Source organism: Malaya genurostris, chromosome 3 (genome assembly GCF_030247185.1).
Source record: "Malaya genurostris strain Urasoe2022 chromosome 3, Malgen_1.1, whole genome shotgun sequence".
Classification (NCBI taxonomy): Eukaryota; Metazoa; Arthropoda; class Insecta; order Diptera; family Culicidae; genus Malaya; species Malaya genurostris.
Window position 1 is genome coordinate 266,076,974 of NC_080572.1, and position 20,808 is coordinate 266,097,781.

The window sequence follows — 20,808 nt, forward strand, 5'->3', positions numbered from 1 at the left end:
AGACAAGAAAATGATCAGAACCATGTAAAAAAATGTGATAAAAATATGACGAAAATATGAAAAAAAAAAATGATCCAAAATGCGAAAGAATAATGTCAGAAATAAAACAAATATGCTGAAAAGGTGACAACATGGGAACAAAACTATGACGAGAAATAAGACAAACAATATGACAAAAATATTAATAAAAATATATGACAAAAGTATGAACAAAATAACGAAATTATGACAAAAATATAAAAAATTATGACAAAAATATAACAAATATATGACCAAAATATGATAAAAATATGACAAAAAGTTCATTAAAATATAGCAAAACTTATAGAAACATGTCGAAACTTAGATCATTAAATGATGAATATATGGGACATATTAGCAGAAAAATTAAATAAAATCTATATAAAAATATAACAAGAAAATGACAAATACTTGACAAAAATTGGACTAGTAACAAAACTATGACAAAAATATAACAAAATGTGACAAAAATACTGTCAAAAACATGAAATATTTATGACTAAAGTATCAAAAAGTATAAAAACATATATAAAACGAAAGTATGGAGAAATTATGACAAAACTATGTTAAAATATGACATTTGAAACATATGACTAAAATTTAAAAATATGTTAAAAATATGAAAATAAAAACATGGTAAAAATATCACGAAAACAAGTCAAATATTGACAAAAAAGGACCAAAATCAAACAGAAATATAATTATAATGTAACAAAAATATCACGAAAATATGACAAAAATATAACTAAAATAAACTAAATAATAAAAATTTTTGGTAAAAATGTTATAAAAATTTTACAGAAAGATGATCACAATATAAAAAACACTGATGAAGGCTTGACCATCATTTAAATCATCTTATGACAAAAATAGGAAAAATATATCGAGAGGATTATAGAATGAACATAAAAATATGACAAATGCATAACGAAAATTTAACAAAAAACTTATCAAAACAATGGCAAAAAGATGCCAAAAATAAAACATAACGTGACAGAAATACTGTAAAAGTTGTGAAAAATATCCGACTAAATTGTAACAAAAATGAAATAAAACAATGGTTAGATATAAAAAATATGACACAAATATGACCAAAATATGACAAATAAATGACAAAAATATAAAAAAAGATATGACAAAATTATGACAAAAATTTGACAAAAATATGACATAAATGCGGCAAAAATGAGACAAAAATATAGCAAAAATGTTACAAAAATATGACAAAAATATGACAAAAATTTGACAAATATATGACAAAAATATGACAAAAATATGACAAAAGTATAACAAAAATATGACAAAAAATGACAAAAATATGACAAAAATTTGACAAAAATATGACATAAGTGCGGCAAAAATGAGACAAAAATATAGCAAAAATGTTACAAAAATATGACAAAAATATGACAAAAATTTGACAAAAATATGACAAAAATATGACAAAAATATGACAAAAATATGACAAAAATATGACAAAAATATGACAAAAATATGACAAAAATATGACAAAAAATGACAAAAATATGACAAAAATATGACGAATAAATGACAAAAATATAAAAAAAGATATGACAAAATTATGACAAAACTGTGGCAAACATTTAAAAAAACATGACGAAAATATCACCGAAATATCACAAAAATATGATAAAATTAAAAATATTACAAAAATATGATGAAAAATAAAACAGTATATGAATAAAGTATGACAAAAATATGACAACATAACTACGACAAAACTATGGCAAAGCTTGATAAAAGATTTATGAATATACGACAAAAACATGACAAAAAGTTTAAAAAATATTACAAGAACTATGACAAGAAAATGGCAAAACACATTAGAAGAGTATGGCAAAAATACGACGAAAATGCAATCAATATATTAGCATTATGTGACAAAAATGTGACTACAGAATGACTGCAAAAGTATGAAAAAATTATGACGAAAACATGACAAAAATATAACCAAAACATGATTATAATGCGAAAATATATGTCAGAAATTAGAACCATAACAAAATATAATAAAAATGCACAAAAAAATGTGACTTAAAAATGGCAAAAATATTAAAAAACATACAAATATACAAAATCATACAAATATATGACAAAGTATGACAAAATATAACAAAAAAATTGAAATATCTCAAAAATATGACATATTACAACAGACAAAAATACGACAAAAGCATGACAAAAATATGATAAAAATACGACAAAGTAATATAAGAACAATATGACAAAAATTTGACAAAAATATGACAAAAATATGACAAAAATATAACAATGGTAAATATAGTAAAATATAACAATAATATGAATAAAATTTGACGAAAATGTGGTAACTCGACAAATATGTGCAGTAACATACCAAAAAATGACAAAAATATGTCCAGAAACGATGAAAATAGGCCAACAGTATAAAAAAAGGTGACGAAAACATGACACAAACAAGAATTAAATTTGATAATCTATATTAATAAAAATATAAGAAAGCTATAATAAAATATGACAAAAGTATGTTATAAATTTGACTAGAATATTACTAAAGCATGACAAAAATATGACTAAATATAACAAAAAAACAAAAATAAGACAACAATATGGGAAAATATTACAAAATTATAATAAAAAAAATGTATAATAACGATCAAAATGCATTGAGTTACAGTAACACTGTTTTTTTCGCGGTTTTTTAACACGCTACGTATCTCCCGTGTAAAAAATGACCCCAGTGTATCACAAATTTGTGTCAAAAATATGATAAATAATAACAATAATTTGAAAATGATAAACTACCACATAGATGGTAGAGATGCCAAAAATTTCAAAATGTCTTTTTATCTCTTCATCCGGATCGCAATGAATTTAAAGTGAGATCGTTCAGTAAATCTGTTGTTATTGGTAGATGTTGAAATTTGTTTTTTGCAAAGTTTCATTATTCATTATGAGAGCAACAATACAGTACCTTTATTCAAAGTATTGTCCATCGTTATTCACTACTTTTTGCCACTAAAGCTCGGATAGTGCGCTGAATAATATTTTTTTCTTTAGATTTGATTAATGAATCGATCCAATTTTCAGTCATCCCGTAGTTTTCAAGGCGCTGCTCTGACAAACCATGCGTCATGGGTCGGAACAGAAGGTAATCGGATGGGGCAATGTTCAGGGCAATATGGCGTCTTGACACAACCCGCGTTTTCAAAGAGCAAAATTATTTTTTCGGGACATTTTACGAAGCATTCGATTTATGTAACTCGTTTGACGAATCAAATCCCAAATAACGTAATGGTAATTTATAATAACGTAAACTTTTTTTTACGAACTAATGAATTTTATGAACTTGTGCTACGGCAATATTCTATTTCTGCATTTTTGAAACTTTTATGACGCGTAGAAGCCGGAAAATAATGCTTTAATTAGATTAAGAAACCAAGATGACGACTTTTAATTTATAGATTTAGGTTTTTTTCCGAAACGGGTTTGATGAGTGGATACCGACAAACGATGCTTTAGATGGTTCTGCACCACAAGATGGCGACTTCCGGTTAGTTTAGGTTCTTTGAGAACTCTAACGGTATGGGTATTTACGGAACGGGTTTGGTGCTCAATGGATTGGCTTAAAAACGAAAACTAGAGCATTTGCTTGGACGTTATTCCGAAACACAGCACAAGTTCCGTGTTTGTTCCGGTGATATTGAAGTGAAGATAGGTTGAGTGAATATCAAAATAATGTGTTCTCTTGACTCACCAGGTCAAAACTATTGGATTGTCTTTGCAATCATTCAAATTGATTAGTTAGCGTTTCGCATTTAGCTCAGCAGTGCATTAGCAGATTATATTAAACTGCTAATGCCACCTCGCGGATCAACATAATCCGCTTAGTAGACGTAAAGTATTTGCTATTTGCAAAGCACTTGTTTTCACCGAAGTGCAATGTCTATGCTGAAAGTACAAGGTTTCGGTATCTGAGCTGAATGTGAATCGTAAACTAATTAAATGAACCCACATGAATCAAATATGATGTTTAGAGAGATGGAAAACTTTTCTGAAATGTTGTTGAAATCAAAATTAAAATGCAAAACAATCCACTAACATATCAAAAAACAAAAAAACGAAAATAGCGACCGAATTATGAAGTCCACACGAAAAATCGATTATTCATACGGGTGTAGCTTTGCAGTGTGTTTCATTCACATGGGGAATTGTTTACCGAAACTGGCACATATTTCAATAAGTACAATGAAAAAGTTTTCAACATTTGCAATAACCGAATGGCATTCCGAGTATGAAGAAAAACTTCCTGTTTCTGTGAGATTTAATCAGACTTCAGATCACATAAAGTTTTCCCAGTTCCATTTCCGGAAAGTTTGCAGCTTTTAATATCCATATCCCGGAGTACAAGGACGAAACTTTGTTCCAAGTATTGATTTTGAATTAATTCATGCCGATTCCATTGATCAATTCGAACAACAACGGAATATTTTGCCAAACTCAGCTCCCACCAGCTTTGCCGTTGAAGCGTGTAGAGAAATGTTCAAATAAGCATTTCTCTTCATATTTTAATGAGTGTACGGTTCGTCTCGTCTCCTTCCGGGGGAAATTACGATTCGATCTGCTAAGGTTTGCAGAAACCGAGAATTATTGTAAGGAAATGTCAATAATCCCTCCGATGCCGATGTCGGGACTTCGCTCGTGTGCCTAATGAATATTTATGTTTGGTTGGACGTGTGTTACTTCGCTGAATATGGTCCTTTCTGAGAGCAAGTCATTACCGATTCTTTTCTTTGTGAGATAAATCCTATTCCTGAATCGAAAAAATCAAAAAATTGCTGAGCCTAAAACCAGACTGAATACCTTTGCAATACTCAGTCAGGCGAAGAACCCAACGACTCACTTGATCACTTGTTGCGTTCAAGCGTTTCCTGGATTCGCCTCGTCGAGAGTCCCAAAAAAACTCATTCCCAATTACTGTAATGGCAGTAGAAGTGAAGTAATCCCGTTAAACGAGATTAACGTTGAAAAAACGTAAGAGATGCGTATCAAAAAATAAAACCTTCTCTCTTCCTACTAGGCGAACATAAAATTTACATATTCATTTGGCAGCTTTTCTGATCCATCGTTAGAGAGTTTCAACGTTGTGAACGCCAAAATCAAGCTGGTTTTGAAAATATGTCCGTAGGCATTACTGGGACAGGACTATCTGACTTTCTTTTTCTTCCATTTTTAAACTTCTTTTCATTTTCAGCTCTCTTCGGGACTCCCAGCCGGTGACTGCAATACAGCGTGCCATATTTTTTCCCAGTGATTTGATTTCATACGAAAACATTAACCCCCGTTCGCCATACGGCGAGGCGCTTCCAGTTGGACGAATTCTCTCGTTTTCGGTGGTTGGCACCGTCAGACCTCGACCCCAGTAGGACACCAGTAGGAGAGTGAACCGAACCAGAGCGAAAGTAAATTTGATTCGATCCCTTTCGACAAAAAAAAAAACTCGATCCTTCCGCCTGTAGGTAGGCCATGAGTTGTTCGGTGGGAAAAAAGCATAACGAAGCATGGCAAATTTAATGATACGCAATATGCAGCAGTCGATGGTTCTGGAAAAATGAAACATCGTCACTTCGTCGGTTCCCATCATGAATGGAAATAAGAACCGATGATGTGTATGTATGTGTGTTTGTTTAAAATGATTCGAGGTGACGGGTTTTCTGGGTTTGAGTTTTTGAGTTTTTTTTCGGTGCTTGTTTGTGCTAAGGGGATTGATTTGGTTAGTTGCCTCGCTTGGTTTGCCAACATAAATAACTCCAGGAATATCAACAAAATATTTCATTTCAAATGAGCATTTCTTTCCAGTGTAGATTTCCGTCAAAATTTTCACGCTATTTCTCAGTCATTGTTGAACATTAAATTGCATATTTTTTAAAGAAAGTCATTTACTTTTGAATTTTTTTCTACCCTGCCTTAACGTCCGGCACTGATAAAAGTTGAACGATGAATTTTAATTCATCATGAACAAAATAAATATATCGGGTAAGATTTTCCACCGAAAGTCGAAACAATACATCGCTTAGCTTGTTGATTAAAAAGCTAGTGCCTTAAAAATGAACTTAAGAGACTGAATAAAATTGTACATGTCAATATTCAACTAGAGAACAGAAGATGAATTTGATTGGCGGTTGCCTTGAAGAGCATTTTCGTGCGGAATGATGCCACAAGGGCGGGACTGAGGATTCGAACCACAAAACATGATATGCAAAATCTGAAAACGTACACAGAGTTTGTTCAGTTAGGTTCTTTTCTGCGATATGTTTCACAATCGAAGTAGTTCATTTGTCAAAATGAACTCTCCAGATTGGAAAAGGATGGCGGTTCAAAGCCCGTCACCGTTGATTTTGTCAAATAAACTTTCATTCCTGTTATTTTATTTGTCAGTATTATTTCAGTTCTTTTTGCCTTTCTCTATAGAAAGGTATTAGAATTGCTGGAAAAACCGACTTTCGAACGGAGCCTCGGAGACCCATAGTGTTATATACCATTCGACTCAGTTCGACGAGATCGGAAAATGTCTGTGTGTGTGTGCGCACTTTTCGAAGATATTTGAACGCGCTCAATTTTCTCAGAGATGGCTTAACCGATTTTAACAAACTTGGGCTCGTTTGAAAGCTACTGTCGAGCCATTGATCAAGTTCGAAGATCAAATGGCTGTGACTTTTGGTTTCGGAGATATGATTATATAAGTGACGTAACCGACAAAAAGCGTTGTATTTGAACGCGCTCAATTTTCTCAGAGATAACTGAACCGATTTTAACAAACTTGGGCTCGTTTGAAAGGTACTATCGGGCCATTGATCAAATTCGAAGATGAAATGGCTGAGACTTTTGGTTCCGGAGATATGATTGTATAAGTGACGTAACCGACAAAAAGCGTTGTATTTGAACGCGCTCAATTTTCTCAGAGATAACTGAACCGATTTTAACAAACTTGGGCTCGTTTGAAAGCTACTGTCGGGCCATTGATCAAGTTCGAAGACCAAATGGCTGTGACTTTTGGATCCGGAGATATGATTGTATAAGTGATGTAACCGACAAAACACGTTGATTTTTACCGCTCTTATATATATAAGGGTGCCAAAATTTTGGGATTACCTCTATTTTCGTTAAGTTCTAGTGCTCAAAAGTTTAAGCACCTCGAAAAAAGCCTTCATGCAAAATTTGACCTAAATTGGACATGCTTAACGGGTGCTGCCCGGTGGTAAAGGTTTGACAATTTTCGATCTTGAAAACGCATGAAATTTCCAAAATCGAAAATTTTTTTTGATGCCAAAACTCTTAAAACTGCATAAAACATCGAAATTTAGTGTCGTCTCAAAAAAAATTTTTTTTTGAAAAAATCAACTTTCTGGGAATTTTTTGAAAAAATCAACTTTTTCTATCAAATTTTGATATTTTTTCTAAGTCCCAAAAAGTCGATTTAAAAAAAATTTTTTTTCGAGATGACACTAAATCTCGACGTTTCATGCAATTCTAAGCCTTTTGACATCAAAATTTTTTTTTCGATTTCGAAAATTTCATGTACTCCCCCGTATGGTGATTTTTCAAGATATATGAAAATTCCACTAAGTGGACTAAGAAGGCTTTTTTTTAGATTAGCATCACTGTTCTCATACAAATAGGCAACGCAAATGTCAAGCACTAGTTTGGAAAAATGATGCTGACTGTGTGACATAAACACTTGAGCATGCTATTGTGAACTACTCGAATCAATCTGAATCTATTGGTGTCAAAATTAGTATCCAAATTTATTTAATAAAAGTATGAAACATATTTTCATGAGACTGTTATGAAAGAAGAGAAAGGCATTATCACACCACTAGGTGGATTAAGAAGGGTTTTTTTTATTCGTGATGGTCGTTCGCTGGTTTTACCCGCTTTCAAGGCACAAACTTTCGATAAATATGAGTAACGTGCCATTTGGACTCGTCATATTTATTCATTTCTAAGTGAACATAATTGTTTTCAAATTTTTATTATCCACCCTCTACTCATCAATGGAGATTATACAAAACATGGCACTTCAGTAACAAAAGTCTTTTCCTGGTTTTGTGTGTTCCGGAAAATTTTTCCAAATAACAGAAACCATAATTGGAAAATTAGAAGCTCAAAAGTGCAAGGTTATATTGAATACCACGTAAAGCACTTGTGATTGCTTTCGTAGGCGGGCTTATAAGGAAAGTCATACGTCGGAGCTTATAAGGAAAGTCATACGTTAAGAGGAAGTATCTTCAGCAGCTTCAATCAACTCAGCATCTTCTGAAGCATCAGTCGCGGCGGAGTATTCAAGAGCACACAACATTGAACTCTTCAACAAGGGCATCGCATGAATCAACGTGTCTCCGATATCAACGAAGAAAACCCGGAATGGTAATTATCATCGAGAAATATATTTGGATATTTCAAGAGGTGTAAAAAGGCAAATATTCGAGTTCCCGGCGGATGAAGAAGATCCAGAATTACTCCAAACGAAAGTAGCAGAGAGCAGTTCGCTAAGCCTGATTGCACTAGGAATGAAAAAGTGCGTTTGTTGTCAGTCTTGCCAAACTCGTGGTCAAAGGAGAAAATAACCATCCAATTCAAGGCAAACAAATACATTGTATCGGAGGCAAGATAATCAACGGACGAAAAAAAGCCAAGAAACAAACGGGACACAGCAGGAACGAAACGATAGAAAACGAGGTGCTCCAATATTTCAACAGCGATGACGTCAGCAGAGTAATGCCGGGGATCAAGAGATTGTGTCACAGTCAAAATGAATGATAAGCGTGAACGCAAACAAAAACGATTGCTTTAATCATCATTGAAAGAAATTTATTTGGGTTATAAGAAGGAATTTCCAGATCAAAATATTGAATTTAGTACATTTGAAGCATTAAGACCAAAACACTGCAAGTTGCTTGGAAGTTCTGGTTCACATAACATATGTGTTTGCACAATCCATGAGAACGGTTCATTAATGATTCATGCTGTAGAAAAATATTTCAAGTATGGTGATAAGAATTATTATTTAAAAAGCTATTATGTGACTCATCAAAAAGATCCTGCTACCTTCGTGAATGCAAAAGTTGTCCAGCGAAACAAGATCTGAAGAGAAGCGTTTTAGACAATTTCGAGGAACGTGATTTGACTGAGATAAGATTTGAACAATGAATGAAAAATTAGAAAAACTTAAGACTCATGATTTTATTAAAAATCAGCAATCTGATTTTCTTAAAAAGGCAAAATCTAATTTAAAGACAGGAAAAATTGTAATTATTTGTGATTTTTTAGAAAATTTTTCATTTGTGCTTCAGGATGCTGTTCAAAGCCACTATTGGAGTAATGATCAAGAAACCATTCATCCGTTTGAAATTTATTATAGAGAATCAGAAGAGCTTAAACATTTAAGTTTCATTGTGATCTCAGAAGTGCTTAAACACGATACCATCGCGGTTCAAGTGTTTATTTCACACTTAATGTCATTTTTGAAAGACAAAATTCGAATTAAAAAAGCAATATTTATGTCTGACGGAGCTGCCTCACAAAAAATAAAAACAAAAATGTGAAATACTTCTGTTAAGCAAAAATCGAGCAAATGTACAGATTCTTATCTCTAATTAAAGAGTTTCTCTTCTAGAGTTATTCATTCGGAGAGGAGGATACATTTACAATTAGTATTTAGTCCAAGTAACCAAAAATTCGTAAAAAAGATTTGGCTTAAGAAACATACAAAGCATACTGAAGAGTCCGTTTTTAAGGAATTGCTCATACTTGAATGTTTACCCGACGCAACAGAACAAACTTTGAAGCAGTTCCTAATACAGATTTTAAACAGCGAGAAAGTATCCTCAGAACTTTTTCTATACGTTCAAGTTGCCAAAAAGGTTGATACGCGTATTTTAGAGCTCTAACAAAGTAAATATTTTCCAAAGCACTGTGGAACTTTTGGTTGCATAGAGAGACGACGCTTAAATTTTGATTTGATATTGATCTTACCAATTTGAAACAAAAAATTCACAGAACATGAAATATAAAATTGCAGTCTCAATCTATTATTGTAATCATCTGGAGCATTGATCTAATTGCCACTTTTCATGTGTGCTTAGTGTAATCTAATTCGTTCGAAAGCAGAATGAAAGAAAAATCTATTAGTTTACTCTTAGAGCTTCTACAGCTCAATCTTTTCATTGATTTATTAAAAAAAATTCTGATTTGTTAAACTCACGCTCACAATGGCCAATATTATTCATCTGACTTCATCACACACACAGTCCTTCAACTGGTAAACGATATCAGAACTTTTTCTTTTGTCTACATTACCCATACTCGCATATCGATTTCCGCCAATTTTGAGTTAGCTTTAGGAATGCAATCTATCTTTATTAAACTCTCAGAAATTGCAATAAGAGTTGAAGGCCATCCGGTAATTTTTCAAGCTATAATCTCGATATCCAATTAAGCACGTGGCTCGAAATGACAAATCGCATGGATCAAGTATGCATGTGGAATCCCCACACAAAACTACTCGTTGCGCGCCAAACGATTTTTTCAACGATCTAGTATTCTTTTCTTCGACGGTCAACACTTATGCAACTCGTTGTGCGCCAAAACACTTATGCAACTCGTTGTGCGCCAAACATCAATCTTAATCTAGCAAGCTTTGGTGACTTTTTCAACGGAAAATTCCATTGTCCATACAAAACAATTTTATGGATTTTTCACACATTTCCGGCAAGTTTTCCTAATTTTTTTGATGTACGAACACGGTGAGGGTAAAAACTGTTCAAACAATAAAAGAATCATGTAAATCCGCCCATCCGTTCTTACGTGATGCGATTACAAAGAATGATCTCTGCATTTTTATATATATAGACTAGCTGGCCCGTCGAACTTCGTCTCGCCTGAAATTATTTTTTTAAATTTGTGTTTTCGGACAGCAGAGTTGTCAAACGTTAATGTTTCTTTCCATTATTTTACTGATTACTTGGCTTACAATAAACGAATTACGACAAATTCATATCCAACATCATGAATTATTAGACCACATCCAATCTCGAATTGATAGTGCAGATCTCCTACAACAGCTAAGTTTTGACATTCTTCGGCGTAATTTGCGGTTTAATCCCTTTCTCAGAATTCCTCGTGCTAGAACTAACTATGGCTTCAATGAATCGTTTTCGAGTATGTGCCGCGTATTCAATACTTGCTCTGATGAATTTGATTTCAATTTATCTCGTAACACCATTAAAACCCGTTATCTCCGAATCTTTTCCCGCTAGTTTTATTTACATTAGTTAGACGATATGAATAGTTGTTAGTTAGCTTTGTAGTTTAAATAAGGGTATATTTCGTTATGTATCATTTGGTCAAATGTTATCTGTTGATACAAAAGATGAAAAGGTTTTATGCTGGCTGGAGAAGGAGAACCAAAATCTCAGCTCCAGCAGGCTTTTCCCTTGCTCCTAAATAAACAAATGAACAAATTAACAGATGGATGAAAAAGAGATGACCAAGATAAATACTTTAAATTGACCCCACAAATTTCCAAAAGCAGCCCTCGGGGATGGTTGTTTGTCATTGAATGTTAAGACTTATTTGTACTGAAGACGTTTAAAAATTTAATAACAAATCCTAAGGGATTATCGAAAGTAATAAACTAATTTTGAACGGTTGTCCATAACTTGCTTCACCGCTAGTGATATTACTTAGTCGTGTTTGATGAATGTTCGTAGCAGGATAATGACAGGATCAATTTTCGATTAACGAATTAGCGATAAAATGAAAAATATTTGGACATTCGAAAGCTCAAATTACCCTTTTTGTTAAATATTGTGTCCATTAACTTTGACATGAACGCTGGATTCGTTCAAGAATTGTATCAAAAGGTCTCTCATTCGTCGAGCCACCACATCGTTTTTCTTAGTATTCAGTCCTGAGAATCAATATTCTGTTCTAGCGGAGTGAACATGAGGAGTGATTATACCAGTATTCTTCTTATCGTTAAAGCCAATGTATAAAACAGCAGATCTCACAACTAATGGTTCTTACATGCCACGATTTCTCCTTCAGATATGATATTCACGATTCCCATATCCCAATTCGTCAAATAATCCAAAGTTCGGAAAATGAAATGATTTGACTTAAGCAGCTTACAAATGTCATGAATACCATCCGTTTTGAAGTAAACCACTCTTGAAAACTCACCCGAATCGGCTGAACAAACTTCAGCATGCTAAATGCAAGGAAAATATTTTCATCTGAACTCATTATTTCAACAGCAGAATCCTATCATTGATACGTAAAAAAATCGTTACATAATTTTATTTGTTCAACTCACGCCCACGATGGCCAACATAATTCATCTAACTACATCTACTGGTAAATGACATTAGAACTTATGTGCTTCTGTTTACGGTATAGCTAAAACAGTCATTTGGCAAGTAATGATTTTGATACGCTATTAAGCACGTGTTTCCAAATGACGAATCAATCATGCATGTAAAATCTCCACCCAAATCTACTCGTTGCGCGCCAAAAGATTCTTTCAACGATCTAGTATTCCTTTCTTCGACGGCCAAACACTTATGCAACTCGTTATGCGCCAAACAGCTATCAATGATCTAGCAATCATTGGCGACTTTTTCAGTGGAAAATTCCATTGTCCATACAAAATAATTTTATTGGTTTTTCCCACTTTTCCGGTAAGTTTTCCTAATTTTTTTGATGTACGAACCCGGTGGGGGTAAAAACTGATCAAACAAAAAAAAAGCATCTCAATCCGTCCATCCGTTCTTACGTGATGCGATTACAAAGAATGATCTCTGCATTTTTATATATATAAGATATAAGATATAAGATATAAGATATAAGATATAAGATATAAGATATAAGATATAAGATATAAGATATAAGATATAAGATATAAGATATAAGATATAAGATATAAGATATAAGATATAAGATATAAGATATAAGATATAAGATATAAGATATAAGATATATAAGATATATAGATATAGATAGAAGATAGATATAGATAGATAGATAGATAGATAGATCACAACAAAGTCTCCCGAGTTGATTATGTTCAGCCACATTTTGATTTCATTGCTCGCTTTAGAAAGCTGTGTGAAATAAATTTCTGTCAGGATGTAGAAAAACAATAACTTTTAATCGATAAGTTCAATTAATTGATTAGTATGTTTGATTAATCGACTTTAATAATCAAGTTTCCGAACAACTAGACTACAAGATAAAAAAATGAAAAAAATCGGACATCATGAGGAATTTGAAGCAAGTTATGATGTAGAAACATGAGAATACACATACAAATCTTGCTCAGTTGTAAAATCGGAATTTTGCTCGTGTGTCGATTTATCAACTTTCCTAGTGAATTATCGTCAAACAGTTATCTGACGACACATACCGGAAAATCCATCACCCGGCAAGCAAATAAAATACAATTGTTCAAACATTATTTTTCTCCTTTTAGGAGAAAGAATTCCTTGTACGATGTTTCTTTTTGCTTCTCCGAGCCACCCAATCCCGGTTCCACAAACGGTGCTCTACAACAATCAAGTGACGGTAATAACAGGTTGTGCATAAATCACGGCTTCTCATCCATTCGAATTCCGGTGCGACGGCGCGGCGCGAAGACCCGGGCAAATAACGTTCCGAGAATTCAGTCAATCGAAAAAAACATTTCGAACAAATCGAACCAGCGATAAATATTGGTTTCCCAATTTACAGAAACGCGACGGTTTGTTTTGAAATACGAAAGGGAAATAAATATCGTCAAGCTGGTACATTTTTCTCCGTTCCCGGTGAGCCACGATGATTGCCGGAGGTTGTTTCAGGAATTCGTCCCCAGAAAACTTTCCACTGAAGAAAGCATGGTTTTATTTTGCAATAACCATTAGCTCATGTCTTCTTGTTTTTTTTTTTCGTCTGAATTCAACTTGTGGGCCCACAATTTTTATTTTATCGGTGCCCTGTTTTTTGGTCCGTACGGTACCGGTGGAATATTATTAGTTATTACTACGGTTCTCACTTACCCAGAGGGATTTTTTCCGTTGGCGTCTGTGCGTTTGTCGGCGACGTCGTTACCAGCAGCAGTAACGCGACCACAAAGTGCCACAGTTGCCATCGGCATGCCAACCCGGCCGACCAGACCCGGTCCGTTTGCCGTGGCTCGAGGCCACCCGTCATGATTAATTCCATAATTGTCGGTATTTTTTGTTTTGTTTCGCAGGTTTGTGATTTTTCTTTTTGTGTGTGTGTGTACAATTTCGCTGTTTGCTGCCCGGGAAATTTATTATACTTTTTTCACGTTATTTCGAGAACTTTGAGGATCACAACCAACTGGTAAAACAACCGGATTGTACAGGCCAAGCGAACTCAAGCGAACTTTGACGGGGATATTTTTCTGACCCCACTGCAGTGGGTGGGTGATGGTTTTCTTCAGCGGGAACTTTTCCTTTGCCGTGAGCTTTCGGTCCCACACACCCACTGGCGAATGTTGTTATTTGTGTATTTTGTTCTTCCGTTGTCAGGACATGTGACAAGGGGAGCCCGTGCTCCGAGATCGTGGTTGCGATAGCCGGTGAGCTATTTGTCTCACACAATCTGTGACAATATTGGCTTTGGACTGTGGCGTCACCGATGCTTGTTTTACTTTTGTTTTGTGCAAGTAAATGTTGATTATTCTTTTACTGTGCACTTTTTATCGAATGGAGAAAAAAAAACAAGCTACGATCGGATGTAAGATTTATCCGATAGTAACACACTTTTACAATGTTTCCTTTTCTCAATCTGATTTTTTCCACCTCACACTGACTGTTGGAATTGACAATTACTTAAGCACTACTATCATAGGGATCAGAGAGGATCTGAAACTCGTTTGTTGTAATACCAGAATTAAACAGAATTTCCAAACCCGTTTATCAACTAAGCTTGAGTGTGTTCTGCATTCGCACTACTTGGCTGAGATTCTCCGAAAACAGATAGACAGATTGGTTTCCATCGATTCCGTCAAACTAGGCGTGGGTGTACGAACTGTAATATTTCAAACGTAACCGAAATTTGCCCCCGGGAAACACGTTCGATCGCGGTACCAATCCCTACTTCCCAAGGAACGCAATAAATTGCTCCATTTCCATTATAAATCGCCTTCGGGATGACATATTGATTTGACTATCAATAGCTCTCGGCAGTGTACTCGTATTTACACCATTCACTGACTGGTCCAGGGACAATCTTCTACGGATTCTTCGTAACCTCTTCATTCGCTGCTTGCCAGCCAGCAGCCAGCGTCTGGACGTGGAATTGACTTCCACGGAACACACTCAACACTCACATCTGCGCTGCCTATTGCCAAGTGAACAGCACTTTTTTCCACATTTTCAACGGCGCCACCACACCCCGCACCCGTCCCAACAGCATCCGGTGGAGATGCGGAAAGCCGACACTTCGTCTTGTTTGGGCCCAGCCCACCGAAAACGACAATCTGGTGGAAACTTTACGTTTATTTTTCTCTCTCTTTCGTTTCGTCCTCAAACAAACAACCGAAGGTGCCACCGATCTAAGAAAACGTTCCTCTCGAACGGTCACGGTGGCGAATGCCAACAATAAATCAAACTTTACCACGAATTTGTCGAATTGGATTTTAAATTTTAATCATTGCCTTTTCGACACACGTTCAAACTTCACGCGGAACCACTCCGGATGGCAGCTATCAGTAGCTTACTATTTATACATCACTTCATTGACGCGCTCGAAAATCACCTCGCAGCTCGGCTATCAAAGTTTAATGTCGACTCAAACCGCCGGAGGGGTAAAGTTCCGCAACATTCGCGATTTCACAAACGGAACTTCAAATTTTCAGCGAGCCGAATCCATGTGACCAGTTCCGGCTGCCGTCACCTTCGATAGCCTGGCGAGCGCACAGATGTGCCGTGTCCTGACCTATCTCGGAATAATCGAAATAATCGGAAAATTTCCCGCAAATGCCACCACACACGAACGCGATCCAAGGGCGAACTGTCAAGCTTCCACCAACTGGCAGTCCGAGCACCATTTGAGTCCAGTTTTCGGATGAACAAACAACGCGGCCGTCACCGAAGACGTCTAGTCTAGTACTAAAATCAGCATCCGATTGCTAGGCTCCACAGCGTTGGTAGCCACATCCTTTGCTGAGAACAGCAAACCACCCGGCAGCTCTGTCCTCGATATCCGATCTCTGTGACCAATGTTCTCTCCTAGTCTCACACCGGAAAACCCACCCTTCTCCCGGGAACAAAGGATGCTGCGTCTCCATACTTTCTCACGCTCATCCCGAACGGGACACAGTCGTCTCCCGATTCGATCTCAGAGAGCAACATCCGTACTCATCGCTCATCTTCGATCAGATTGCGACGAACAGCGCCGATGGTTTACTCCACGGCGGAAATGAATGATGAAGCATTAGTTTTGATGTCGGCAAATTATGATCGTCTCTCCACAGATCACCATGCAATCACACGCACACCAAAAAACCAAATGTACCCACCCTTTTCCAGTGGACTGGCCCGGTTTGGGTAACACAGTTTCCAACCCGGAGCATCAGGTTTGTAAATCGGAGAATCGGAGAGAGGGAGAGAGTGTGAAAGGATACCATCATATGGATGCTGCCCTGGTCTGGTTAGGTCGGATCCAACCACACCTGTGCTGTTATATTTTTTTGTTGTCACCGTTCAAGGCAAAAGTCGTATGCACCGGAGCAGGGAACGGGCGGAAAAGTAAAATTGGAGAAAGCGACCGACCGACAAAACACTTCGGATGAAGGACCAGCCAATATTATGCCATTGGTTGTTCGTTTTGCTTTCAGACTTTCAGGCGGTTAGTTTTTCCTGTTTTTTTGTTTTTGTTGTTGCTTCTTTACGATAGCAAACGTAAGTATCTGGCACGGTAACGCAGCACCTGGCACCCTTCATAATACAGATCAGCGGAGAGAGAGATAGAGAGATATCAGTGCGATGTAATTTGATTCCGACGCACTGAAGTGCACGGGCGGCTTTCGGGGAGTAATTTTTCGGTTTTGCTTTTCGTTTTGTGGAGTGGGCAGGATTTTGCTTTAATAAGTTTTCGTTTCGGGTTAAGATTGGATCACTCGCATCGGTGAGGTTGGAATTTATTTTTTACGGCTACCATAGTTGCTTTCGGTTTGCATGAGTTTTGGCTACTCATTTGTCGAGTATGATCGCTAATGCTATGACTCAAACGGTAGTAAACAAACCAATTCGTTTGGTTTGATTATCAACAAGGGTTTCCAACAGCTGGGATTCAATGACGCTGCTTCAAAGGATTATTCGGATTACATCGTATGTTCTAGAAATATTTCATATAAATATTTGTTGCTTGACGATTACTCTCTGCTTTTGATTGACTACTAGCTGAATTACCCGGCGTTGCTCGGAAAACTCAAATACAATACCTCGTACATGTTCAGATTGTCCACGACCAGTGTTCCATCTCAGATCTCATAATAATCATAAATTTTATGGTATTCTCGTCAAATCGGGTCAGCTTTAAATAGTTACATTACTACATTACTACACTCCCTTTCCCTTAAAATAACCTTTTAATCTTCTTTTAAATAAAACTAGTATCTGTGTTTGTCTATAAGCATCGTTTCTCGTCGAATAAATTCTATATTGAACTTTTTTTTTCAGTGAACTTACTACAGCACTCCTCCACGATTACCCTTGTGACCACCTCTGCGTGGAGTAGAAAGCATCTGTTCTCTTCAAAAAGTATCCTTTCCCGCCTTTGGTACATGTGAGAAATTCCAGGAATGAGTAGACGAAAAAGTGACAAAATCAGAATCGACCTTCTCCGATTTGGATGAAACAATTTACAGATATATTCGAAATTTCAAGTTCTCGTTGAAAGATAATCATTTAAACAGTAGAATATTATTCTACAGGATAAAGGCAATAAATTTGTTAATGGTATCCTTTCTTCTAAAAGTACCTGTTCTTGAGATACGTGGATATTTAATTGTAACACCATTTTTTATATTTCCATGAATTGTTTATTTGCTTGCTATATCTACCTTTATTACATGTACATGAATAATTCCTAATTATATTTAAGGTTTTAAGTTTTTGAAAATTCTATGAGTACTACGTGCATCGTCATTCGAATACAGTCTTGCGACGATTGTGGTTTCTGAAATCGGAGTGAAAGAATGGTATTTCGGTGTGCCTGGAATCATTTTGGTATCCTTATAAACACTACTCCACTCGGTCACACCCAGTGCTGTAGTTGCGGTTAGTCACAGTTAGTCAGTGACTAACCAGCTCTTGAAACTGCAACCGAAAAAAATTTTTTTGAAAATTTTGCAATTACTGATTCAAGTAACCTGAAGGGTGCAAAAGAAATAATAATACAATTGAAAAAGGTGATTGCTCCCAGGGCGCAGGGTGAAAGTAATCTTGATTATAGTAAAATATCCTTCTGAGGGCGCAAATCATTATTTATTTTCAATCTAAATAAATAACAACTTGTATGGATAATTTGGAAGGGCGTCTTGGAAATGATTCCAAAGCGCAGATTCACGGTAGGAGAATTGGAAAAGGCGCCCACATAATTGCTTCCAGGGCGCAGGATGAATATAATCTTGATTATAGTGAAATATCCTTCTGAGGGCGCAAATCATTATTTATTTTCAATCTAAATAAATAACATCTTGTATGGATAATTTGGAAGGGCGTTTTGGGAATGATTCCAGGACGTAGACTCACGGTAGGAGAATTGATAAAAGGCTCCCACATAACTTCTTCCAGGGCGCAGGATGAAAGTAATCTTGATTATAGTAAAATATCCTTCTGAGGGCGCAAATCAATATTTATTTTCAATTTAAATAAATAACATCTTGTATGGATAATTTGGAAGGGCGTCTTGGAAATGATTCCAAAGCGCAGACTCACGGTAGGAGAATTGGAAAAGGCGCCCACATAATTGCTTCCAGGGCGCAGGATGAATATAATCTTGATTATAATAAAATATACTTCTAATGGCGCAAATAATTATTTATTTTCAATCCAAATAAATAACATCTTGTAATGATAATTTGGAAGAGCGCAATAGGAATTATTCTAGGGCGCAGAATCACAGTAAGAGAATTGAAAAGGGAGCCCATATCATTAATTCCAGGGCGCAGGATGAAAGTATTTTAAATACATTAAATAATTGTAGTGAGGGCGCAAATTATAACTTATTTTCCAGTTAAAAAAAATCTTGTAAGGATAATTTGGATGGGCGCCTTAGGAATAGTTCCAGGGCACAGAATCACGGAAGGAAAATGGAAATAGATTTCAGGGCGCATAATGAGAGTATTTTTGAATACATAAAATGATCCCAGTGAGGGCGAAAGATTTTATTTCTTTTCAAGGTTAATAAATAACATCTTGTAAGGACAATTTGGAAGGGCGCACTAGGAATGATTCTAGGGCGCAAAATCACGGTAAGAGAATTGAAAAATGCGCCCATATAATTAATTCCAGGGCGCAGGATGAAAGTAGTTTAAATACATTAAATAATCGTAAGAAGGGGGCACAAATTATTACTTATTTTCGAGCTAAAAAATAACATATCGAAGGATAATTTGGAAGATTGCCTTAGTAATAGTTCCAGGGCGCAGGAAATGGGAAAAGGGCGACCTATACAATAGATTACAGGGCGCAGAATGAAAGTATTTTTGAAAACATTAATTGATCCAACTGAGGGCGCAACTTATTACTTATTTTCAAGCTTAATACATAACATCTTGTAAAGATAATTTGGAAGGGCACCTCAGGAATTATTCCAAGGCGCAGAATCACGATAGGGAAATGAAGGAGTGAAGGATGAAAGTATTTTTAAATATATTAAATAATCCTAGTGAGGGCGCAAGTTTTTATTTGTTTTCACGCTAAATAAATAACATCTTGTAAAGATAATTTGGAAGGACGCTTTAGGAATGATTCCAGGGTGCAGGGTGGAAGTATTTTAAAATACATCAAATGATCCAACTGAGGGCGCAAATCACTATCTATTTTCAAGCGAAAAAAAATCTTGTACGCCTAATTTGGAAGGATGCTTTAGGAATGTTTTAAGGGCGCTGAATCACGGTAGGAGAATTAAAATGGGTGCTCTTAAAACTTATTCCGGGCGTATGGTGGAAATCTTTTTAAATACTGTATATAATTCTACTGAGGCGCAAATCATTATTTATTTTCAAGCTAAATATATAGCATAAGTAAGGAGTGCCTCAGGATTGACATCAGGGTGCAGAACGAATTTTTTTACCTTATACTACAAAGCTTTCGAAAGCATGAATGGAGCGCAAATTATTTCTTTGTTTGTGAGTTCTATGAATAGAATCTCGGGAGGAAGCAATGCACAAGTCAGCTTTGAGAAGTGCTGCCTTAACAACAATTTTTCTAACAGTTATTATATCAAACATAAAATATACTAGCATTTATAACTGTTTGTAATCTTCATTAACAGCTTTTAATAGTTTTAGGTTGACTTTATTGAAAAATTTGACAATAATGAAGTTTTGAATAAGAAATGATGAATTTCAATAATTTTGAACGAGATGAATTAATATAAATACTGGCATCTTTTCTTAAAACTCAGCCTTGTATATTGGAAGGTCGGTATAGTAGAATTAATTACCACATGAATTCAACTGATGGGGGTTTCATTAGTATTTTCCAATTTCTT

At 35.5% G+C, this 20,808-nt stretch overlaps 1 protein-coding gene across 2 annotated transcripts in view; it reads right to left on the reverse strand.

The window, feature by feature from the left end:
* Nucleotides 1–16,183, reverse strand: part of LOC131436946 (glutamate receptor 1-like) — a 392,781-nt gene extending 376,598 nt beyond the window's left edge. For both annotated transcript variants that reach the window (XM_058605949.1, XM_058605948.1), the window contains exon 1: nt 14,115–16,183. In XM_058605949.1, coding sequence (XP_058461932.1) covers nt 14,115–14,280 — 166 coding nt within the window. In that variant the 5' untranslated portion in view covers nt 14,281–16,183. The remainder of the gene's footprint in view (nt 1–14,114) is intronic.
* Nucleotides 16,184–20,808: the final 4,625 nt, after the last annotated feature.